Raw genomic sequence first — 27,125 nt, 5'->3', positions numbered from 1 at the left:
AAAAATAATCTTTACTTTTCCTCTACTACTGGCCTCCTTAATTATTTCCTTCATAAATAATAATAAACACCAATATGTACTATTCTTAGTGAAGATTATACCATTTATTATTTAATATTGCTATGTTATACCCTGGTTGTATATATATTAAATTTTAATAATGTCACCACAGGGAAAAATTACACACCATGCACATTCTTGTTAGAAGTATATGAAGAAAAATGGCAACAAATATGATACTGAAATATTACTTATTTACTCAAGCTGGTCTTAAAGTCATTTGAGATGAAGTAAGTGAACTCTATCTAGGATAAGGTATTTATAACACTGAGCACCAAGCATAAAAACTGTGACAGCTTGTAAATGAAAATGACTCATTCTACAGGCTAGGGGAAAAAATGAATAAAGTATTTTATCTAAGTCTGCTTTTAAAGGCAATTCTGAATGTTCAACCTAATAAGGAGGAACGGGAACCCCACTAGATAAAATAGACAAGGGGTTTTAAAAGTCTCATTTTAAACTTATTTGACCAAGAACATATGTTTTTAACAGATTCTCCAATAAATACCACAAATAAGAAATTTATTTCCTCTTTGTATGACCAGTTCCTAATTATTCCACAGATAGGATCCTAGAAACCATGGCATAAGTCTGATAATCCTAACAAGAATTGTTCCCATTGGAACAATGTCATAATTGAGATGAATTTCCTGACCAAGGACTTAACATCAATGAACCAAATTAGCATCAATGAACCAAACTTTATCAACTACTGCATCATAAACATATTCAGTGTACATCTATAAAATAAATTATAATGTCAAAATTATTCTTACAAAATGTATATAATCATATCACACATAATGATTGTGAGAGCTGACGGAAGCCTTGATTCATATCTATATAACTATAACTCATTATCTGATCAGCAATTTTACCTTCCATTCATTCATATTTACTAAATGCCTATTTCTGCACAAGGCACTTTACTAAATACTATAAGGATGCCAATATGGAATTTTTTTTCCCCTATTTTCTATTTTAAAGCCTGCAGTGTAATAGGTAAAAGGAGATGCATTAAAATAAGTACGTGTTAAGTGCCATGTATGTGAAAGAACCCCGGAACGGCAGTAAAAGGAAAGTATCATTAGTAACTTGAAAAATCAATAAAAGCATTATGGATTAGGGTTATTAATCTAAAATTAATATATCAGTTATCAAAAAATGTAATTACACATTTAACGAGTGATATTTGTGCTTTTCCTTCTTAAAATTTATAAGGATTGAGAAAAATGATTTGTGTAGCTCCATTTCCTTAAAAATATTGATGGCTTCCTTTTCTCATTAAATGTCCTTGCAGCATGCAATATCTGCTTTAATTCCATTAACAATGAGTTACACCAAAAGTTGGGATCATTATTTAATCTCCAAATAGTCATTAAAAATTTCAAATATTTGTAGATCTCATTAAGGACTTCAGAATTAAGAGGAAGCATTTATTGAATCAGTTCTTCCAGCCTTTGCTCTTAATTTAGAGCTGGAACAACTTCCATGCCACAAAATGAAGTATGATGGTGCATGTACCAAACAAGGCCAATAGAACTCTTTTGCCTGGTGGATGGTAGAGTGGAAGTGTTTCACAAATGATTCTTTGGATATTAATTTTATGACTTATTTTGTACCTTCTTCTTTACTGTCCTCTGCCTCTGAGAGTCCCTGCTCAGGACTAGCAGCTGGGCTGCCGTGGTAGAAATGAGCAAAAGTCACCAGGGAGTAAAGCACATATTTAATAGTGTCATTAACTGAGCGTGTAACATAAAATACACATAAATTAGGGAAACAGGAGTTCATGTGCTCATTTTAAATCCTTTCCACTTTTGATATCAATGGTCACAATCCAAATCAAGCATGTTCTACCCATTCTGAATTTTAAGATGGTCAAAATGGTTAAATCAGGTTTATTGACATGTTTATGTTCAACCTTCATGTCTCCCTAACTGGGAACTCTAAAATCCTCAAGGGCTATCTCTTTCATGCTTGTGTCTTCCGGGTAGTGTCCCAACAAGCATTTATTAAAAGAAATTGTGAAAAAATGAATGAATGCATAGAAGATAAGATAATAAATGAGAAAACAGCAAGCCCCAGAAAAGTTAATGAGTAGCAAAGTGCTTTTGTTTTTGTTTCCCCTACTACTTAGTCTTAAATTTTCAACTATGGTCAATAATAACTAAATTCTGGGTTCAACAGACAAAAGAATATGACATGGGATGCTAATGATCTGCAAGTAATTCTTCTATTTTTTTTCCTCAAATTTAAATCTGGTCTGTTGTTATACCAAAAAAATTCCTAACAGCTTATGTTTTTCCTGTAGCATTCACAGTTTCTACAGAAAGGCAGCAGGATGCCAAACTGCAAATGAGAGAAATGATGCTGTGTCAGAGTAAAACTGGCCGAAAATGAATGCAGTCAGAATCACCCAGCACAAAGCATCCAGGGAAACTCTATGGATGCATTTGCTAAGTAATCTAAAAATAATACAACTTTCTAAACCAACTTTTTAGTGTAATAAAAACAAATGCTTTCAAATATAGTAGGATTCCCATACATTGAGTCAAGTGAAGAAGTTAGCTTATTTCATTTAAGATACACATCTCTAAGGCCTTTAAATCAGAGCACAACCAAAAGGACAAAATTCATGGTTAGGTATGAATCCTTCCATCTCGGAGAGCTCATCATCTCTTTTCACCACAGCAATCAGCACAGTGTCAAACAAAAAGTCAGGGCCTTTTAAATGATTGTGGATAAAAGAGAGGGGAGAGACAGGCAGGAAATTTCAGTCAATTAAACGAATACTTAGGATTTTAATAGTCATTACTCACCAAATATTTCTGGTTCTACACCTTCCAGACACAAGGGGAGATTGCACTTCTAACTCCCTTTGTGGCTAGTTTGGGTCATGTGACTGTGTTTGGCCAATAAGTTGTGAGTGGAAATGAAGTGAGTCTCTCCTGGGTCACAACATTTTATTACTGGGGCCAGGGCTTCCAGTGATGACTTTTTGCCACGGTAGAAGGCAATGTTTGCAGTAGTAGCTGCTGCAATAGCCTGGATACAGATGGAGGAGACATTAAACAGAACTCCCAGCACCTTCCACAATGAACACGTAGCATGAATGAATATCGTAAAGTCACTAACACTTGGGAGTTACTGGTTATCACATGAGCCTAGTTTATCCTGACTGATACGCTGATGTACTTCTTTTCCTTGAAAAATGCCAGGTCCTCTGAATTGTTCATTACATATTAATCTATCCTCACATTTAGAGCAGGATAATCTTATCAATAATTGGAGCTAGACTGCAGTGTTAGAGAAACCACGACAAATTCCTTACATATATCCATGTACATAAAATACTTTGGAAAGAAAGTACCTAGCTAAAAAAAAAGCCTATTTCCAGAAAAAGCTTTTCAAAAATGTTTGACCAGCCTAATAAAAGTATAAAGTTACTCATTAAAAGAAAAATTAAGGAAAGTCTTTATTTACAGTGGTTTGATAAAATGTAATAGATGTGAATACTTATAAAATTGTTCCAGATATATTTTGGCTTCTTGTAATGAATTCAAGGAAATCCCAATTTCTTCTGGGCCATTGATGTTCAAAGAGTTAATGCACTCTGTCCTTTCTCTTTCAGATTGAAATATCCAAAAGTATACAAAAACCCTGGAAATGTGGGATATTGAAACCCATTAGGGCATATCTTTGGTCATTCAGAAACCCTGAGCATCTAAATAAATAGAACCGCACTCCATAAACTTTGTGGAGTCTACCCCTCTAAGGACTCCAGTTACTACTAAGTACGAATATCTTGTTTTGTGACTAAGTCACTTTTAAGATGAGATCTCTCTCAGTAAGTACCTTGATAGCATTCATCAGTGTATCAAGAAATATTGCCAAATTTTAAGTTCAGAATGGGCACTATGTTTTTTGTTTGTTTTCCTTTTTTTCAAATCTTAGAGATGGCCACAGTCTAGGCTTAGAGTAAGCATATAATTTCCTTCAATTTGTTAATCTCATAACATAGAACTTATGCAAGAAAAATTTTTTTAAAATGATTCAAATTAAATTTAAATCTAATACACTTCCCCAAAAGCATGTAGGGTTTGAAGTTAGACAGCTAGGAACAAAATCCTATCTTTGCCATTAATTAGCTGTGTGATTTTGGGCAAGTTACTTATCTTCTGTGTCTTATTTTCCACATTTGCAAAATGTGTATAATAACAGTAACATTTAGCATGAAGTGTTGTTGTGAGAACTAAATGTGATAATACATGTGAAACATTGTTGTACATTGATTCAAGTAAGTATTAAAAATGTTATTATTATTACCCTAAATGCAAAGAATAACTGAAGCATGGATTCATTCATAAATACATACGTTCACTTACAATATTATGGGAGAGGTATAAAGAAAATGCAAGTCACTTTTCACACACAAAGTTTAGTAAAGCAAAAAGAAAAGTTTTATTTGGCATATATGCAAAAAAGGCAGAAGTGGGAAACGGACAAGCATGCTGTCACAGCCATGTCTGCCAGAGTCCAAGGAAATATCACAGAACAGACAAAAGTTGGAAAATAGACAAGCATGCTGCTAGAGCCATGTCTGTCCAAATCCAAAGAATATTACAGAATAGGCAAGAATGGAAAAACAGACGAGCATGCTGCCACAGCCATGTCTGCCTGAGTCCAAAGAACAGTTACAGAGCCATCTGTATATATTAACATTACAAATGGGCAAAACCATTGAAAACTTAGCCTTTTCAGACTGGCTAAAACTGTGATCCTACGTTTTGAATTGTCTTTCTTAACAATCGATACAGGTTTCAGCAAGGACAGTCAGGAGGGTCTTCACTGGTCCAACAAATTTCTATTCACTAAATGCTAACAGAAAAAGATAAGAGTAAAAAGCCTTTTGTGTTCTGTTGATTGGCTTTATGTGAAAGTTTCCCTAAAAGATATTTTCCAAGATTATCTTAGCTACTGTCTTTATACCTCAGGGCCCAGTTGATATGTCCTTGTGAGTCCTTGTGAGCCCAGCTCCAGCTGGGTAACATTCTCTATGCTCAAGGAGAGGGAATGTTTCTAATTTTATTTCCTAAATCACACATATATCTAAAATTACCAAAGAAATCCTAGCATTTCTTTCTTATATTATTATAAGTTAAAGAATATATTTTATGCATTTTAAATTAATTGTTAAGATGTAAATTAACTGTTAAGATGTAAATTAACTGAAGAATGAGATTAAAAAAAAGAATACGATACAAACTGTATAATCCAAAGGAAAACAGAGAAATTATAAAGTACTTTTTTTGATAGATTTCTTGTGAAAATTCAAAAGCACTGGTATTTATTTCAACATATTTTATTGGTAAATCCAATGAACATGTGCAATATTTCAACCAAATCTCTGTTCCAACCTGGAGTGTTCACCACTAATGGCAATGGTGTTATCCTGCCACCTAGTGGCTAATGTATATCACTGCAGGGCAGTGTTCTTTGAATATTTGTGAAAAACCACAAATAAAAGCACTAAAATTAAGATTTTTGTGTTTTTCGCTTTTTGAATTTCAAATCTCGAAATCAGATCACAGAAGAGTAATTTTTGTAATCTTCCGTGGAGAATTGTTTATATAAAATTAGTATGAGAAACACATGACATATAAAAGAATAATATACAAAAGGCTCTACTTTGGCCAAGTTTACTAAATAGTAAAAAACTATTCATAAATAGCTTTCTATGTAGATGTAATGAAAATTTTGTAAAGACATATGCTTCATAATACTTCATTATCCATAAATTTTGATCTTACAATAATTGTAAACATTTTAACATGTTCTTATAAGAAAAAATATATATATCAATTGTAACAATAATGATACAACATTTCAAGGCACAAAGGACAGAAGGAAAGATGAAATATGTTTCTATATATACAAATGTAAACACACAAACACACACAATTATTTTTTTAGAATAATGGAAACAAGATGCTCATTATCATTTCTTGTTTTGTAGTTAATGATTTACCCAAGATTAAATACAGCCAAGCCAGAACTAATGATTGGAATTTCACACTTCGAATGCCATGTTTTTTTAATCACACAATGTCAACTCACTAATGTAAGATTTCTTTATGATACAACTGTCAGAATGGGATGATCTAATATTTTCATTTAAAACCCAGTTATCTAAGATACAGTGTGATATCATAAGTTATTTATTTTTGAATATTTTTAACATATACCTATTGTTAAATGGGCAGATAGATTTACTTAAAAAAAAAAAAAAACACTGTTAAATATTAGAAGACAAAGACAACGCTGCAAAAAGCACATTTGTGGAAAAGTGAACTCAGAAGGCAAACCTAAGCTAATATTTTCGAGGCCTAAGGCCTTGTGGACTACCCAGATTGCAGTCCATGCCTCATCACCTCCTACTCTGATACATCTTCTTGCAGACACTCTGGTCCACAAGTCCAAACGCAGACCACAGCCCCCTCCACACACACCCCACCTCCACCCTTGCCCTCGCAGGCTCGCACAGTTTGGACAAGGAATTCTGGAATCACGGCTACCTGCAGTGCATTATAGGTTTGGATGGGCATTTCTCCTTGGCCACCAAGGGATCCTCATCCCAGATGGAGGGACACTGCAGAAGGACAGTCAGAGTAGGGCCTACTAAAGGGTCTAAAGGCAGGACTGACATATGTGGTTGCAGGATGGAAAGGTGGTGTGAAATGATACTCTCCAAAGGTCCAAGGGTATCGTCATCATCAACATTTTTCTTAGCTTGTGAACCCAGGATCTTGTTCTAAAATGGAGAGTATCAAGGGTTTCCATCAAAGCCAACAAAACAGGAACTATGGGTAGCTGGTGTGCACCTATCTGTTGTAACCCATGAAAGTGTCAAGTGGAAATTAGCATCCCTGACCCTTGACATCAACTACAGAGACCAATTTTCCCTTCATATATGAGACGTCCATCCTTAAGTACGTGTTCATTTGGCATGAGGCATGAACATGCCCAATATATAGGACACACTTTTATTATGTGTAGACATATGTATACACTTACCATGCTATTCATTTTTGAAGACGAGGAGCCTGCTCTCTGCTTTCTTAGACTATTAACTTCTTCTATATTTCCATCTTTTGGTTTCAAAATCATTCTGCTACTCCCTGCAGTTCCTTCTGATGAGGATCGCAGTCGCCTCTCTATGAATCTTCCTTCACGATATGGACTGAAGCTACTGGCAAGAACTATGAAAGGAGAAATAAACAGAAATTAACACAGATACTTAAACAGGTAGCTTATGAAGACAAATGGGAAAGCTCCTAGTGTCATTTAAAATTCTCTGTCACAAAAACTTTTAAGTTAGTTGTGGTAGTTTAGTTTACCTAATCATGTAATCTCTTTGAAGTTCAAATCCTTTGGAGTCATTCTTGGTTTCTTCATATCTCACATTTATCATTTATCCTATAAGCAAATCTTGTCCTTATTACCTTCAAAATGTACCCAGAATCTGATCACTTCTCACTACATCTCCAACTAATATCCTAGTCCAAGCCCCATCAACTCTTGCCTTGATTCATGCAACCACCACCAGTTGTCATCCAGTCGATTCTGACTCACGGCTACCCCATGTGTGTCAGAGCAGAACTGTGCTCCATAGGGTCTTCAATGGCTGATTTTTCAGAAGTATCTCTCCAAGCCTTTCTTGCAAGGTGACTCTGCATGGACTTGAACCTCCAACCTTTTGGCTAACAGCCAATCGTGTTAACCATTTTTACTACCCAGGCATTCCAGATTAATGCAATAGCTTTCTAATAGTTCCTCTTACCTCGTCTTCTCCGATCCTCCCCTCTTTCACTCTGCTCCTGCCACACTGGACTTCTTGCTGTTCCTGGAACATGGCAGGCATGCTTCTGTCCCAAGGTCTGCACTGAATATTCTTCTGTTAAATATCTGTATTGCTTACTCCCAGATCTCCTTCAAATTTCTGCTTAGTATGTTACCTTCTCATTAGGTACTATCCTATTCATATTTAAAAATGCAAACTACAACCCCACCCTCCACTGCCTAATTGTTTATTCTGCTTTAAGTTCATCCTCAGCAGTTATCACAAGATGACATTAATTTATTTGTATATTAATTTTCTGAGTCTCCCTAACAGAATGTAAGTTTCATGAATGTAGAGATTTTTGTCTATTTTGTTCATTGCTATATCCCTAGTGCCTAAAACAATGCTAAAACAAAAAATATTTTTGAATGAATGAATGAATTGTCCTATTTAGGTTCATCTACTGGTTGATTTCAAGACTTCTGGATAGAATCAATTAGTTCAATGAATGGCACTTCTTTTCAAATTACTTGTTAAGCCAATGAATAAAAAATTGTCATAGAACTTAATATTCCATTATTAATTATGATATAATTTTGTACCTAATATACTCAGATGTGTACTAAGTATACCAGCTTAAATATGCTTCATAACAGATACAGAATAAATGTAGTATTATGAAATTTAGTGGTTACACCAATTCTTCAAAGCAGAAAATACACTTACTTATCCGATTTTTAAAATTTTAAACACAAAATTGTAAAACCCTCATGAATAGCAGGAAAATACCCCACAAAATAAAAAGGACTATACTATCATTTTTTCTTTATTGATGTTACCAGCGTTTTTGAAAATCTCCTTCTATGTTACTGTTTTATCAAGCTGTAGATGATAATGGCTAAACAGCTAATGTCCAAGTAAAAGTAACACGTTGTCAAATTCAACAGAATAACTTTAGTGCACTAAATGGCTTAAAATTAAGATTCCAGTCAACAGATTACTAGTCAGCAAGATAATCATGATCATTCTCTAGTTTCCACAGAAATAAATTTATACAATGTTCAATTAGACATTGAGGAAAGCCATCACTGTTAAACAAGATCTGAGATCCACCATTTGCTAACAGTGTGACTTCATGAAATTAATCCTCTTAGTTATCAATCACTACCACATGAAATTTTTATAAGGATTAAATAAAACAGTGCATGTAAATTACTTAGCACCTTTTCTGGCATATATTAAGTATACAGAAATGGTAATAATCATCACTGTTATCATCATCATCGTCGTTCTTATAACTGTATTTTTCTTCACAAAGTTAAACAGGTATAACTCAAGCCAAGAGTACAAGCAATGCTATCAAGTTCAAAAAATGAAGAAAGTAGGCAGTTGCATAAAAATGATCTTGTATCAAATATGACAAGTATAATACTGAGATAGCTTTAAAAAGGAGTAAATTAATTCATGCATTTAAAACTTTAAAACTGTCATGTTTATGATGGGACCAGTTAGAGAAATCATATAATCCTACCATTCTTTACGCTATAATAGATCATTTGCCCTATTATTAATTTTATTTAATATTTTTGTATTATTCTTAATGTGTTAGGAAAAGCTGGGGTCAAGGCCTACAATACAGCATATTCCTTAGGAGCCTGAGCTTTGGGTTCAGATAGCAGTAATTCCGTCTGTGCTACTTACCTGGTGTATGATCTCTGGGCCACAGTTTTCACATTTATAAAATGTGGAATATACTAGTGCCTAGCAATGGTTAAGCGCCTGGTTGCAAACTGAAAGGTCAGCAATTCAAACCCACTAGTGGATCCAAGGGAGAAAAGACGTAGTGAACTGCTCCTGTAAAGATTACAGGCTTGGAAACCCTACGAGGCAGTTCTGCTTTGTCCTATAAGATCACTATGAGTCGGAATCAACTAGAAGGCACACAACAACAACAAAAGGAGCCCCTGGTTGGCGTCAACGCTAAAGCACACGCTACTAACTAAAAGGTTGGCAGTTGGAACTGACAGAGGAGCACTGGAAGAAAGTCCTGGTGATCTGCTTCCAAAAGGTCACAGTCGTGAAAACCCTATGGAACGTATTTCTACTCTGCAACACGTGGGGTCACTACGAGTTAGAACTGACTCAAAGGCAACTGGTTTGGTTTTGATTTTACTTGCAACTACTTCATAAGGTTTGTATCTCAATCAATTACTAACTTCGTGACTCTGGACAAATTACTTTACCTATCTTTCTTCCAGTTACCTCATCTGGAAAATTAGTTACAATAGTAGTACAATTTCAATCAATCATTTGAGGATTAAATGAATTGATACATGAGTAATGGTTAATTCTGTGTCAAATTGGCTAGACTATGGTGCCCAGTTGTTTGTTAAAAGACTAATCTTGTTGCTATACTTACACGTGATTAAAACAGTTGGCCTTAAGGTAAAGCAGACTACCTCCCATAGTGTGGGTGGGCCTCAACGAATCAGATGAAAGCCAAAAGAGTAAAAAGGGAGTTTCCCCAGGTGTGTTCTGCCTTCAGACTATACATAGACATTTTGCTAGAAGAACTCTCGCTCTCTTTACTTCTTCTCTTGCCTGACATACAAATTTCGAAACACAAGTCTGCAGAATTCTCCAGCCTGTCACCTGATCTAATGATTTTGGACTTGCCACAATCGCATGAGCCAGTTCCTCAAAGTAAATCTATATGTATATTTATATCTATATGCACATCTCACTGGTTCTATTTCTCTAGAGAACTCTAAGACAGTACGCAAAGTGCATAGAACAATATATGCGATGTAATAACTACTCAATAGAGAATTAGTAGTACAACTGGCAGCAACAGCAGCAGTAGTAGTGATAGTAATAGCAGGGAAGTAAGCAAAAAACATAATGTCCCATACAAGCCAGGTGTTATGGATTGAATTGTTTCCCCCAAATTGTGTGCCAACTTGGTTAGGCCATGATTCCCAGTACTGTGTGATTGTCCACCATTTTGTCATTTGATGTGATATTTCTATGTGTTGTAAATCCCACCTCTATGATGTTAATGAGGTGGGATCAGCTGCAGTTATGTTAATGAGGCAGGACTCAATCTACAAGATGAGGTTGTGTCTTAAATCAATCTCTTTTGAGATATAAAAGAGAGAATCGAGCAGAGAGACATGGGGACCTCATGCCATCAAGAAACAGGAGTCAGGAAAATAGCAAATCCTTTGGACCCAGGGTCCTGTGCTGAGAAGCTCCTTGACTGGGGAAGATTGATGACAAGGACTTTCACCCAGAGCTGACAGAGAGAGAAAGCCTTCTACAGCTGGCACCCTGAATTCAGACTTCTAGCCTCCCAGACTGTGAGAGAATAAATTTCTCTTTGTTAAAGCCATCCACTTGTGGTATTTCTGTTATAGCAGCACTAATAACTAAGTCACTAGGAAAAAACCAAACCCATTGCCTTTGAGTCAATTTTGACTCATAATAACCCTATAAGGCAGAGTAGAACTGCCCCCATAGGGTTTCCAAGGCTGTAACCTTCATGGAAGCAGACTGTCACATCTGTCTCCTTCGGAGTGGCTGGTGGGTTCGAGCTGACAACCTTCCAGTTAGCAGCCATGTGCTTAAACATTGCACCACCAGGGCTCCTTAATACAGCCCAGTAGATGGTATATATTCAAAAATTTTCTCAAACTGAATTTTATGTTAAATGACAAGAGTTTTCTGCAGCCAGAAGAGAGTAATTCAAGTCCCGCCCCCCTTTATTTAAACTAAAGAGAAGGTGTGAAAGGTAACACAGCTAGTTAATGACAGAAGCTGGGTTATAACCAGGGTCTCCTGGCCCCAAAGACAATATTTTAAATGCTTGCAATTCTACTGTATCATGAGCTACGGAATATTTACGCAAAACTATGGCTCCTATTTAACAATGAAACCATTATGGAACTAGAAAATGGAATTTAAATTATACAAATTTATTTGACAGTGATTTTGGTTGGAATATATCCATTTCATCAACTAAGAAATACCAATACCTCTATAATGAACTTTTAAAAAGACACTCTTTAAGATATAGCCATATTGCAAATACAATTAATTTCACTTCCATTTTATTCTGATAATTAGTATATGTGCAAAATAATTTCTGAGGGTCAGAATCTGGATAGCACTACTAAGAAAAATATTGCTGAATTAGTGTTCGCATAATAAAATTGAAGTAAGCTTAAAATCAAATAGGGAAAATATTTAAAACTTATAAATAGGGAAAGAATATTAGAGAGTGAAAACTATGGAAAATGTGGTATCTGTTCATAGATGGAGTAAGAAAACAATGTAAATTATAATGAAAATCAATCCATATCAATAGCATACAAAGAAAATCAGCATACCTTTGGTAGGATTTGCTTCATAACCATATGATGTTTTGCTAAAAATATGACGATCACCAGAAGAGGGTATGATCTTTGAATCTGAAATAGGATGGATCCCTTTAACACGTTCAGGTATTGCTTTATGCTGCTCATAAAATCCAAGTTTCCGTGGGGAGCTTGCCCCCGGCATTGTTTCACCATTTTGCAACACTGTATTTTCTTCTCTTTGATTATCTATTGATAGGTGAAGCTCTGAGTCATTCACATCCCTAACAGGTAGTTCAGTGATTTCTAACAACACTTCCTTCTGGTTAGCAGCAGGGGTTTCAGGTAAGGAATTAGATTCAGTACTACATCGACCTTCTAATCTGTACTTCCCAGGAGACATAATTGCACAGGGAACATTTGCCATAAGTTCTATTGTTGTCTTTGTAACAGCAGCAGGATTGACAGAGATCTGAGAGGTAGAATCATTGTGGCCAAAGTTGTCACAGTGGGATGCCAGGCTTCCACTTTGGGGAAATGCATCCGCTTCAGACACAGAATCTTCAGTCAAGGCTAAAAATTCTGAAGGTGTCTGAGCTGTGGTAAGGTCAGCAGAAAGCAAAGGAGATTGTAAGGAGCTTCCTGCCCGTTCTGTTACATCCACAGAACAAGATGGAGAAGCTCTTACTAATACAGGTTCTCTCTCTTGGTATTGTGTAATTTCCAATGAGAATCCAGACTGTTGTACCAATGAAATGGATTGGCTCTGTGGAACTGGCTTAGAGAATTTATAGTGAGACGAAAAAGATTTAGGAAGTAGCTTTCTTGTTGAGTGTTTAACAGAACGATGAGTTTGTTCTTCTGTGAATCCAGAATCATCCCCCTCACTTTTGCCAGAACTTAGGCAATTTATAAAAACATTCTTATTAGCTGAGTGCTCCTTTTCCCTTTCAAAACCCTCTGTCAAAGATCTTGTTATCTTCTTATTTCGTGAACTACTAAAACCAACAGAATGTCTTCCCCTGGTTTTAACATGCTCTTCTAAACTCAGTTTTTGCATACTGCCATGACCAGGTTGAGCACCATTTGAAATACTAAGGTTCTGGTTGGCAGATTCTTGCTTCGGCTCACTCCCCTTTTTATGGTGGAAGCTAATGGAAGGAGTACGGAATATGCTCCTGCGTTTACCTGTACTACCTGAGCTTGAGTTAGTGCTGGACGGAGAAGAACTGTGGACACCAACTGTGTTATTGGAGGAGGGTGAAGAAGGAAGAGAATCATGTCTTCTGCTGATACTTCTCCTGAATATTGGCAACCGAGAGACCAGGGTAGATCGTCTTGATCCTGAGTCCCCCATTGGGACTCCAAGGCTTGAACTGTGCTAGCCAACTTCGCAGCCTGATAAAAATTAAAACGAAAAGAACAAATCAATAAAATTCAATTATAAATAAAACATTTTAAGACAAAATACAGTTTTTCTGGATACTACATAGATTTGAGTTTATACTAAAAAAAATACAAAACAAAATTCTGGTAATTATTTTTTGTTAATTTATTAGCAGCAAAATGACCTAATAACCTGGATAGAAATTTTATGATGCAAAAATTTGAAGGTTACCAAAAATAGTTAAAGTCTACTTGAAAGAGTTTTGGGTGGGAAACACAATATATCTCTATTCAAGACCCACCATTACAGCTCACAACTGGTTCTATGTAATTGTGGTAATTGTTTTTGATTTTTTTCCCTCTTTTCCAAGAGATTTATAATTATGACAAGCGCAATTATTTGAAAACAATTGAACACAATCTCTAAATGAGAATACATTCCTATTACAATGACTTTAACTAAGATGCAAATATATTCCTAAATATAACTGACACTACACAGTAGGGTTCGGGTATCAAGTTTCAGTTGTACTAAAGAATTGATCAGAATCTTAGCCAGTGAAGCCCAAACAAATAGTATCTATCCTAGAGTCCCTAGACCCTTCTCCTCCACTGCATATTGCCACTAATTTAGAGGTAGTAGGTGGATGAACAAATCTGCCCTGGAAAAAGTACAGCCAGAATGCTCCTTAGAAGCAAGGATGGCGAGACTTTGTCTCATGTACTTTGGACATGTTATCACAAGGGACTAGTCCCTGGAAAAGGACATCATGCTTGGTAAAGCAGAGGGTCAGTGAAAAAGATGAAGACCCTCAATAAAATGGACTGACACAGTGGCTGCAACAATGGGCTCAATCACAGCAACAATTGTGAAGATAGCGCAGGACCGGGCAGTTTCCTTCTGTTGTACAAAGGGTTATTATGAGTCAGAATCCACTGGACGGCACCTAACAACACCATCAACAAGGCATGTGTCAGCCATGATAACTGCCCCTTTGGGTTAAATGACCCAAATTTTTGAAGGGCAGCCTTACAGAGGCATGTCTTGCACTAAATGACCCAACAATTTATTGAACTGAGTTTAATAAAATCCCAGATTAGCCTATGGTATGGCCTAATTCTAGAATTCCCACCCAAAGAAAAAACAATTGAGATGGATTCCTCCTCTTGAAGTTTGATCTAGGAAGTTTAGAGATAAGCCGGCCCTTGGTAAAGGGAAAAACTTCAAAGGGCATAGCGTAGGGTAATAAACAAGTTAAAGTTATGAGGAAGCCACAGCTATGACTTGAAGAACCAAAAACCTAACCCACCGCCATCGAGTTGATTCTGACTCATAGCAACCCTATAGGACAGAGCAGAACTGTACCATGTGGTTTCCAAGGCTGTAGTATTTATAGTAGCAGACTGCCACATCTTTCTCCTGAGAATCAGGTAGTGGGTTTGAACCACTGACCTTGCAGTCATCAGCCAAGCACTTAACCACTGTGCCACCAGGGCACCTTATGATTTGAAGAAGACTTAAATTAAATTTAAGCTGTTTGGTAATGTTGAGAGAAATGAAAATACACATTGAGAGAAGCAGAAACACAGAAAATGTATGAACCACTGATGATGACAATTATAATTTTGATGATGATGATGATGATGATGGAGGAGGAGAAGGCAGTGCTTGGCTGTAATGTGCCAAGTACTTTTACACATATTTTCTCTTTTAATGCTTAGAACTCTAGGAGTAGGTAACATTAATTACTATGAACATTTTACAGTTGAAAGGTAACTTGCCTAATGTCACTCAGCTAATAAATTGTAAAGCAGGAAGAAGAAACCAAGCCTTATCTAACTACACAGTCAACTCATAATCAGCATGGTATATACTTTCAATAAAGCGAACAGACGAAAGTTTTCTGCTGCTGAAGGCCCACATATACTTCCACATCAAAACTCCTGTTGTACTGTCAGTCTCCCTGTGCTGGTAAATGCTATTTTTCATTGGCTCTCATAACGTACCATGATTTGGATGCCTCATTTTGTTTTGTTTTACTTTGTTTTTCAATTTTTCTTAATTCCTTACACGTGATGTACACACCCTCTTTGTCAACTTAAATCAGGCTGTGTTTTTTGGTTTGTTTGTTTGACCAACTGAAACAACCTAAAGAAACCCTAACAAATATACACAAATGACAAGCTTTCCGTGATATCAGCCTTCCATATATATTATGAGAATTAATAAAATATTTTCATTTCCTTGAAGAAGAATGCAGCAAAAGTGGAAAATACTTTCTCACAGAGGCATTTGTGAATATTTGAATTTTGTTCCAAATGATAGGAACTCTGATAAATTTGCACTGTAAGATTTTTGTTGGATAATTTTTAATTGGTATCACTGAATTTGAGTATAAATTAAATTATATGCAAACCCCTCCCAAAACATTTAAGTATTCTTATAAGGCTTATGGTAAAGAAAGCTTCAAATGTAAACAAAAGACATTTTAGTTCTTGAAAGCTTTCGAAAATTTAAAATGTCCAATTTTTCTCTCAGCTTATATTTTCCAAAGTAGATACAATGAGTAATACAATTTTTCCCTATGATTTCACTCTTAACAATGTTTTAATTATCATCATTCTCAGTTGTGATTTTTTATTTATGTAATACAACATTTATTCCAATTAATGCTCACTGAAGATTTTGCTCTAATCAGAGCATTAGCAAACCTAATGATTTCCAGTTGGTTGTGAACCTATGGCTTTCTATACATTAATGTCAAGATATTTACATTATTATTGAAATATAATAATTGAAATATTTATTGAACTTTTTTTAGTATTTGCATTTGGATTAGCATTTAAAAATAAAACAGTGACTTAGTTCCATATCTCTTTAGCGAGTACTGAAAGGATTTAACTATTGAAAAAAAAATACTATAATAATTACTCATCTTCCTAAATACTAATGAAGACAATCAGATTTCCACTGAGCACAAATAATATGTTTAGGCTATGACACACTGGCAGATGAACCCAGTGTAGCTCATGGTTAATGTTCAATAACTTAAGTTATTGTCATGAACAGTTAACCATGCTTGTGCTGTCAATAGCACATATGTTTTCATTGAGCTTTCCCAGGCTCTCACAGCTGGAAGTTCTATTGCCTCTACACATACACTCAGCACTGGCCATTTCCTGAGCCAATCCTAGACAGGACAGGAAAGTTATTTGAGGCCTCAATACCCTCAGTGGGGCTTGGAAATGTTACTACTAACAATACATCATTGAATAAATAGTGAGATAGCCAATATTACAAACACTTTATTATCCTATCTCTTAGAAATGTTTTCAATTCAACCACGCCTTGTTTTTGACCCAAAACAATATTGACCATGTTGATTACCTTCCTAACTACACAGGTCTGGATAATTGTTCACCGTCAACAAAATAATTTAGTCTCCAAGAAGCAAAGAACTGACTCAACAGTAACAACAAGAAAGCATTTATGATTTACTTTTATTAGTAAAACTAATAAACTCAAATAAAAGAAATATAACAATATATGGTCTATCAAAAACATTACATAATGTGGAAGGATTAGACATATGCATGTAAATATGTTAAAAGCAACTCTGTGGATTACAGCAAAATTAATAATGGTGGTTGCCTCTGGGAAGGAGAAGGAGAATGGAACTGAGCATGTGGGAAAATATTTTTTTCTAAAAATAATTTGACCAAATATGGCAAAATACATACTGTCAATTCTGAGTGTTTTAATAATCTCTTCAAATGTTTTATATTTTTAACATAACAAAATATCAAAATAAATAAAACATGGTAAGTGCTAAGAATCCTTAAAATGATATAAATCTTCGTATTTTTCATTAAATTTCATTTTAACGTTGTTGTTGTTAGAAGCCATCTAGTCAGTTCTGATTCATAGCTACCCTACGTACAACAGAATGAAACACTTCCTGGTCCTGTGCCATTCTCACAATTATTGTTGGGTTGAGCCCACTGTTGCAGCCACTGTTTCAATTCATCTTGTTGAGGGTCTTCCTCTTCTTCACTGATCCTCTACTTAATTAAGCATGATGACCTTCTCCAGGGATTCATCCCTCCTAATAACATGTTCAAACTACGTGAGATGAAGTCTCACCATCTTCACTTCTAAGGAGCATTCTGGCTATACTTCTTCCAAGACAGATTGGTTCATTCTTCTGGAAGTCCATGGTATATTAATATTCTTCGCCAACACCATAATTCAAAAGCATCAATTCTTCTTCAGTCTTCCTTATTCATTGTCCAGCTTTCGCGCACATATGAGGTGATTGAAAATACCCCGGCTTGGGTCAGGCACACCTTAGTCTCAAAGTGACATCTTTGCTTTTTAACACTTTAAAGAAGTCTTTTGCAGCAAATTTGTCCAATGAATGCATTTTTGATTTCTTGACTGCTGCTTCCATGGGTGTTGATTGCAGATGCAAATGAAATGAAATCCTTGACAATGTCAATATTTTCTCCGGTTATCATTAAAATTTAAATTTAAAACGTTATCCTTGACAATGTCAATATTTTCTCCGGTTATCATTAAAATTTAAATTTAAAACATTTTAACATTAAAATTTATATTTTACAGGACTTTCATTTCAAACTGTATGTGTTTATAAATTGAGATTTACTTTCCTGACAGCTTGAATTCTATTTAGATTCATTACCGCATATTTTCTTTCTCTTTGAAAAACTCTGTTTTTTAAACATACAACAATTCATCAAAAAATGCTGTCAGTGATATGTTAAAGACACAAATAACTCACCCCAGGTTTTTCACCATTTTTTGATGTTTCAATATTCCTATAATAAAAAATGTTAGGTCACCACAAATGATTTTATATACATTGGCTAATAAATTTGACTTATATGATGATTTGGAAGCATGTACTATTATGACTTTCTCATTAATAATAAACGAATGCCATTATATCTATTCATTTTAAGACTACCAAGCAAATCAGATAAATCAGTTTATATTTTGCTTGTATATCCAAAATGTACATTCCTACAACGGTTCATTTGTTTACTAAATATTAAAACGACTGGATTTGCCTTACATTATTTTTTTTTTTAACTAAAAATAAGAACCAAGTTTATAATAAATAACCTGCAATTGCATGTATCTACCAGCAGAGGGTGCAAGAGATCGTCCTTTTGGACAATAAAGTCAATTTGGTTTATTTTCACTTTGAAAACCAATTTAAAGATCTATGGAGCATTTAATTATCAAACATCACAACATCTTTTATTTAAATGAAAAATAAAATTACCCAAATACATCTACAAATTAAATTTTCTTTTTTTTAACAATCAGTATCTGATAAACATAAACTGCCTTTTGAAGGGAAGACCCCCCCCAATTTTTCGCTTGAAAAGTTTAAAGTAATAGCTAGAATAGTAAAAATGAACGTTTCCCAGTTTTTTTAACTTATGAATTTGTATAGCACTTACATTTTAAGAGGAATTCAGATTCATACATGTCAATCTAAATGTATTATTTATTTTCATTGTTTCTGAAACAATACAACATATGCTTAAAATAATACAGCATTGCTTAGTAGGAAATACATTAGTGCAAAAAGTGTCTAAAGGCAGTAGTATATTTTATTCCTATTATAAGTCTGCAAATATCTATCACTTTATTTTTCATTTTATTTAATATTTTCTGGAGAACAGCTAATGGTCATAGACAAATGTATACAAACATAAATAAGACAAGGAAATTTTATGACATATGAATATACAACGATAAAAGCACCAGACGAAAAAAATTTTAAAAACAGAAATTAGAATACATATTAGGAGATTAAATATAAGGATAGCTACACTGAACATTTATATGTGTCTGTTTCTGTGTGTACATAGTCAATGATATGGACATTTGACAATATCAATCATCATGTAAGTAATATGGATCCCAACATTTTCAATGTATGCTTTGGTTCAAATACCAATGTTAGATCAATATAACTGAAGGTCAGAATTGTTCTGGTGAAATAAATAAATAAATAAATAAATAAATGAGAATATCCACAAATCATTACAGCCTTGCTTTTGTTATAAATGCCATTGTAGTTGTATCCTTTATAATGCTGACTGATGCATGTTGAAGAATATGCTGATTTCCATTAAGCTATATATTGGCATTGAGTATAAATTGTGAAAATAATTTTAAAAACAGAATTTTGGATTTGTTTCTTGTTTTAAAAGGTGTTGCTCTGAACTCAACATACAATGATTATGTTCATCAGTGAAATTGTTTCACAATATATCTGTGGAGTTTTATTTCTCTTGGATTCTGTTTCCTCACTCATAAAATTAAAGAACTGATTTAAAAAGAGTATTTTATGAGTCCCTCTGATTTATTACATTCTATGCACATACATAAAATCTGTGAAATTTAGGGATATATACACACACACACACACACACACACAAAGACACACATACAAACACCTGGTAATAAAATATCATTCTGAATATGTTTTATAGTTCAAAGTTAATAATGAACTAGAGTTGAGCAGTTTTTCATAAGTACAAATAATTTCTAGAAACTATCTTTACAACCTCAGATGTAGTATATTTACATAATCAATGAACTTGACCAAATCATATACATAGTCTTTTATACTTCTCTCCTCAAAAAGATTCTTTAATATTTTGGTTTGCAATTGATGAATTAGAACAGGGATATAGGTTTTAGAACATGAGGAGCAAGGGATGGCTGGTACTTAACACATTTGAATAATAAAATCCTCTGCGATAATACAATACCGGCTTGAAATTAATTCAGATTATGTAGAGATACATTTTTAATTGGGAGAAAAGTCCAATATTAAACCAACGATTACATTCATAAATTTTAATTTAAAGCATATTTTAATAAATATATTAAAGTGTATTTTATTACCTGTATTGTTCTTTGACTTCAAAATTCATTTATTTTTAAGGGTACATAGCATTGATCAAAATGAAGATGTAATAAATTCAGCTTTTTTTTTTAAACTCTTAAACCTTGCTAGTAAATTCAGTACATTTTCTTCTTGTGAGACTATGGTGCTACATCAAAGATCACTATAAGGAATGGCTGACACTGAAATTATACTGAATAACATATTGTTAATTAGATGGAATATTTAGAAAGATTTGTATTGATGCTAAACAAGACGCTTTAGTGATGTGCTTGTCTTGAGTTGCCACTAGATGGAGATTTTGCAACTTGGAACATTTAAGGAGTTCCACCTTGGCGAGCAACTGTTTCCTTAATTGTCTATTTGGAAGGTGGACTTATTTCTAAGGATGAGGAAATGGAAACACAGATTGATTAAGAATCTCATTCAAAGACATACAAATAGGTAGCTGCACTAACATTTACAGGAATCAGTGTTCTTAATAATGGAATTAAATCTAATCCAATAAAATAAAAAGCAGATCCTCTGCCACTGCCAGAGACATGTCCTTGTTTCAGACTAACCAAACACTCCTGCTCTGTAAGCATCTGATGTATCTTTGTAATTTAATATTATTTCCAATTTTGTGTAGTTTTGAAACAAAATTTGTTTTTCAAGGAATTACATTAACATAATCAGTATTCTCTTACTTTCCTTTAGTAGCTTTCTTTTAACTTAATCAGAAAGAAATTCACTGGAAGAGTGAGCATATAATTTGCACCAAGTACTTTACAGAGTTATCTCATTTTATCCTAATAACTTTTTTAGATAACTATATTATTCTTTCCAGATAAATTTAAAAAAAATTGAGATCAGGGAGGTAAAGCTGAGATTTTAATCCAGGTTTCTCTGCTGCTAAAGACAAAATTTGGAAATTATTATCACTGTCTCAATGCACAAAAGAGGTATCATACAATTGCATATACCACAGTAATAATAATATCATACAATTTTAAATAATAATGTCCTTAATGCTATTGTTGCTGTGAAAATGTTTAATTGGGAGTGCTTTAGTATACAACTTCTTGTTCAATGGCAGATCCATTGTCAGGTAAGACCGATCAAGAGTTTTAAATTATTCTCTGTAAGAAGGATCTCAGAACATTTCATGATTCATGATAAAGGCTTCAAACCAAGAAGCAGACATCCTAGCTTAGAGAAAATGGAGAAAGAGTATCACACAAAAAATAGTTAAGGGCCCCCAGGATCTGGAAAAAGACCCTGAAAGGGGCCTGGTTTGCTTTGTGAAGAAATCATGTACTGGTATTGAAAGCTAATGCATATATTCATTATATGGCAAAGAATATATACTATATATATTTATAGTGTATACAGTATATATATATATTATATTCTATATATAGATATATATATTATATTCTATATATATACCTACTGCCATCGAGTCAATTCTGACTCACAGTGACCCCATACAGTTTCCTAGGCTGTAAATCTCTGTGGAAGCAGACTGCCACTTCTTTCTCCCGCAGAGCTGCTGGTGATTTTGAACCACCGACCTTTAGGTTGGCTGTCAATTGCTTTAACCACTGTGCCACCAGGGCTCAGTATATACAATATATTCTATGGCATAGACTATATATATATATATATTCTATATGTTGTTGTTAGGTGCCATCTAGTTGGTTCTGACTCACAGCAACAACATAGTGTACGTAAGAAGGAAACACTGCCCGATCCTGGACCATCCATACAAAAAGTGTTATGCTTGAGCATGTTGTTGTAGTCACTGTCTCAATCCATCTTGCTGAGGGTCTCCCTCTTTTCTGCTGACCCTCTACTTTACCAAGTGTTATGTCCTTCTCCAGGGACTGATCCCTCCTGATAACATGTCCAAAGTACGTGAGACATAGTCTCGCCATCCTCGCTTCTCAGGAGCATTCTGGCTGTACTTTCTTCCAAAACAGATTTGTTTGTTCTTTTGGCAGTCCACGGTATATTGAATATTCTTCGCCAACACCACCATTCAAAGGCGTCAGTTCTTCTTCGGTCTTCCTTATTGATTGTCCAGCTTTCGCGTGCATATGATGTAATTGAAAATATCATAGCTTGGGTCAGGCACACTTTAGTCTTCAAGGTGAAATCTTTGCTTTTTAACACTTTAAAGAGGTCTTTTGCAGCAGATTTGCCTAATGCAATGCATCTTTTGATTTCTTGACTGCTGTTTCCATGGGTGTTGATTGTGGATCCAAGTAAAACGAAATCCTTGACAACTTCAATCTTTTCTCCATCACAGGTGACCCTGCTAGTATTTGAATACCGGTGGCATAGCTTCCAGCATCAAAGCAACACACAAGCATCCACAGTATAACAAACTGACAGACACGTGGGGGAAAGTCTATATATATAGAACGTACTCTATGTCATAGAATATATACTATGCTTATATAATATATTATACTTACATAGTATAGATTATATACACTATACTTACATAGTATACATTATATATACTATACTTATATAGTCTATATTATATATACTATATATGTTATGTGTATATAGCATATATTATATTCTATGGCATAGAATATATACTATATATATAGTTGTTGTTAGGTGCCGTCCAGTCAGTTCCGACTCATAGCAACCATAAGGACAGAGCAGGACTGCCCTATAGGGTTTCCAAGGAGCGGCTGGTGGATTTGAACTGCCAACCTTTTGGTTAGCATCCGCACTCTTAATTACTACATCACCAGGGCTCCACATATATATTAGTATATACTATATATCACTATATGAAGCAGAACACAGCATCAGGGTTGCAGCAAGACTCATTAACAACCTGTGATATGCAGATGGGACAAGCTTGCTTACTGAAAATGAAGATGATTTGAAGCGCTTACTGATGAGCGTCGAAGACTATAGTCCTCAGTATGAGTTATGCCTGAACTTGAAGAAAACGAAAATCTTCACAAGTGGACCAATAAACATCATGATAAATGGAGAAAGAAATTGAAGTTGGAAGAGATTTCCTTCTATTTGAATCAACAACCAATGTCCATGGAAGCAGCAGTCAAGAAATAAAATGACGTAGTACATTACATAAATCTACCTCAAAAGACCTCTTTAAAGTGTTAAAAACCAAAGATGTCACTTTGATGATTAAGGTGTGCCTGACCCAAGCCATGGGCTTTTCAACCACCTCATATATAAGCAATAACTGGACAATGAAAAAGGAAGACAGAAGAAGAATTGATGCATTTGAATTGTGTTTGGCAAAGAATATTGAATATACCATGGACTTCCAGAAGAACAAACAAATCAATCTTAGAGGAAATACAACCAAAATGCTCCTTAGAAGCAAGGATGGTAAGGCTTTAGCTTGCTTACTTTTTGGACACGTTATCCAGAAAGACCAATGATTAGAAAAGGACATCATGGCTGTTAAGTAGAAGGTCAGCGAAAATGAGGAAAACTCTTACTAAAAGCTGGATTTACAGAACAGCCATAATAATGGACTCAACCATAACAAAAATCACAAAGATTACACAGCACTGGGCAACAGTTTACTCTGTTACACATAAGGTCACAATGAGTCAGATCCAACTCGATGGCAACTAATAACAATATATAAATATATTTAATAATCTAAAGAAACAATTACAGAATGCAGATCAAGGTTGTGTCTTTTTTTTTTTTTTTTTCCTTTCTTCTGAACATCTTAATATCTTATTCTGATTTCGTCCTGTATAATATATTAGGTAGAAACCATCCTGGACACACATTTTTCTGGATTTGGATTCTGGCTTCCATACTCATTAACATTGGATAAACTACTTAATCTTCCTTTGAGCCTCAGTTTCAACGTGCGTAAAGGAGAGACATAAAAAGTACCTACTATACAGAGTTGGAGCCCTGGTAGCATAGTGGTTAAGAGTTTGGCTAATAAAAGGTCAGCAGTTCAAATCCACCAGCTGCTCCTTTGAAACCCTATGAGGCAGTTCTACTCTGTCCTATATAGGGTCGCTGTAAGTCAGCATCGACTTGATGGCAACGGGTTTTATATAGAGTTGCCATCAAGTCGATTCCAACTCATACTTTGGACTTGTTATCAGGAGAGACCAGTCCCTGGAGAAGGACATCATGCTTGCTAAAGTAGAGGGTCAGTGAAAAAGAGGAAAACCCTCAACAAGATGGATTGACACAGTGGCTACAACAATGGGCTCAACCATAACAACGATTGTGAGTATGGCGCAGAAACTGGCAGTGTTTCGTTGTGTTGTACACAGGGTCACCATAAGTTGGAACCAAGTCAACAGCACCTAACAACAACAACATATAGAGTTAACTGTTATGAGGATTAAATGAATTAATGTGTGTTAAATGCTTAGACCTTTGCCCAACATGAAAGACACACATAATACATGTTAGCTATTTTTATTATTACAAAATTATGAGAAGTGCATCCTACCATTCTATTTCAATCAATATTTTGATGCTTCGAGACCGAGGGAAAAAATATTGAAGCAGCACTCTATCCAGAATTGTCTCTTAATAAGACTTACTTGTTTTATTTGAGGTAAAAAAAAAAGAAAAAGTTAAGACAGCGTGTATTTGGATAAAGTGAGATATCCTTCCATAAACCCTTAGGGTAAAGACCTGCAATGCTGGCTTAGAAATTAGGAAAGGTGGAGGTAATAAACTTGGACAGTCTATGAGAAAGTGGAACTCTATTTTTTGTTTTCTTCTACTCAAGTGTATTTTATACTGAGCTATCTTAGGTAATTTTATGTTGCAGACATTGCCTAGCACACTACTTTCAAACTTTTTTAAAGCTAAAACAACTTTGAAAATCTATATAATACCTAGCACACGTAAAAGTTAACCATTAAAATTTTTCCATAAGGTTAAATATGGCAAAGGGTATACTTTTCTGCTCTATATGCATTTTAAATATATTTTCATAAATACTGTGGCGCTGCATATTTGGCTCATTCAATTTAAAGAAATTGTATGTAAAACGATATCCTTATAATCTAATTGGTAAAAGCAAACCTCATTGTTAAACCTATCCGTCAATGAAGATTCTCCTCAGAAGAAAAGATTTAAAATTATGTATTAACCTGTTAATACCTCGTGTCAACTTTCTCATTTTCTCACTTCTGAAATCTAATAGAGATGGAGGGAAAGAGGGAGGGAAAAATGAGAGGGAGGTAAAGAGAGAGGCAGAGAGGAAAGGAGAGAGGAAGGAAAGTATTGCCTCTATGACTTAAGGTACTGTCCTCTCTAATGTGTCATTAGGAAGCTTTCAAGAGACTTCCTAGGAATTAAACCTTTGTTTGGTACAGCAGAGATTTTTAGAGACTGGGAAATGCACCCTGGAATGATTCAGAATAGGTGAGGGGTTTGCCTTTCTTTTGTAAATTAGGAGACTAAGGAAGCAAAGTGGGGAAGACAAGCCATCACCTCCAGAAGTTTTTTTAAACAAGGACTTGGCATGGAAAAGCACAAATGTCAACGGAGGATCTGGAAATTAATCCTCTTAAAGGTGTCCATGCTATGTAAGCCAGTGGGAATCCTTAAGACTCTAGTGGTATTATAGTATCTTCTGAATACCACTGCTCTAGCACATACAAGGAGTCGCTGGGTGGCACAATCAATGAAGCATCAAGTACTAGCCAAAAGTGTGGCAGTTCTACCCTACTAAGAGGCTCCTCCAAACACAGGCCTGGTGACCTGTTTCCAAAAGGTCACAGCTTTGAAAACCGTATGGAGCAGTTCTACTCTGTACACATGGGGTGGCCATGTGTCAGAATCTACTCTTTAGCAACTAACAACAACAGCACATACAAAGTGCTCAGTGGATTTTCATTCAAATAATTCAAATATGGGAGACATGCTCTTTTCTAGGCACAGAAGATAATGAGAGAGACTGGGTCCTGTATCTGGTGGAGTACATATTGCAGTGAAGGAAACAGAATATAAACAGAAAATCAAATACATATGTTAGATGATCTCTGACAGTGATACGTGTCATGTAAAAAATAATCAAGCTTCACGCTGAGGCAACATCAGTGCAAACTCCCTGGAGCAGACATGAGCTTGATCTACCCAAGTAATGGTGTGAGTAAAAGGAATGAGTGTATGAAATGAGGTAGGTGAGGAGGGCAGAGGGCCAGATACTGGCGGACCTCATAATAGGCCATGGTAATATGGTTGGGTTTTATTCCAACTGCTATTATTAAAAAGATAACCTCACTGTAGAGGATGAATTGCAGGAGTAGTCAGCCAGTTAGGAGGCTATTACAATAAAACCAAACCTGTTGCTGTCTAGTCAATTCTGACTCATAACGACCCTACAGGATAGAGCAGAACTGCCCCACACTCTGGGGACCATGGTCTCGGGGAACATCTAGCTCAATTGGCATGACACGACTTATAAAGATAATGCTCTACATTCTACCTTGGTGAGTAGTGTCTGGGGTCTTAAAAGCCTGTGAGCGGCCATCTAAGATACTCCACTGGTCTCATCTC

General features: G+C 35.2%; 1 protein-coding gene across 1 annotated transcript in view; it reads right to left on the bottom strand.

Moving 5' to 3' along the window:
- Nucleotides 1-27,125, bottom strand: part of CCSER1 (coiled-coil serine rich protein 1) — a 1,325,280-nt gene that overhangs the window by 1,248,984 nt on the left and 49,171 nt on the right. The window contains exons 2-3 of the mRNA XM_004389012.1: nucleotides 12,289-13,653; nucleotides 7,135-7,319 (exon numbers count right to left, since the gene is read on the bottom strand). Coding sequence (XP_004389069.1) covers nucleotides 7,135-7,319; nucleotides 12,289-13,612 — 1,509 coding nt within the window. The 5' untranslated portion in view covers nucleotides 13,613-13,653. The remainder of the gene's footprint in view (nucleotides 1-7,134; nucleotides 7,320-12,288; nucleotides 13,654-27,125) is intronic.

The sequence above is a fragment of the Trichechus manatus genome, unplaced genomic scaffold (genome assembly GCF_000243295.1).
Source record: "Trichechus manatus latirostris isolate Lorelei unplaced genomic scaffold, TriManLat1.0 scaffold00228, whole genome shotgun sequence".
NCBI classification, from domain to species: domain Eukaryota; kingdom Metazoa; phylum Chordata; class Mammalia; order Sirenia; family Trichechidae; genus Trichechus; species Trichechus manatus.
Note: the sequence above shows the minus strand (reverse complement) of the source record. Positions and strands in the feature narration are given on the sequence as shown.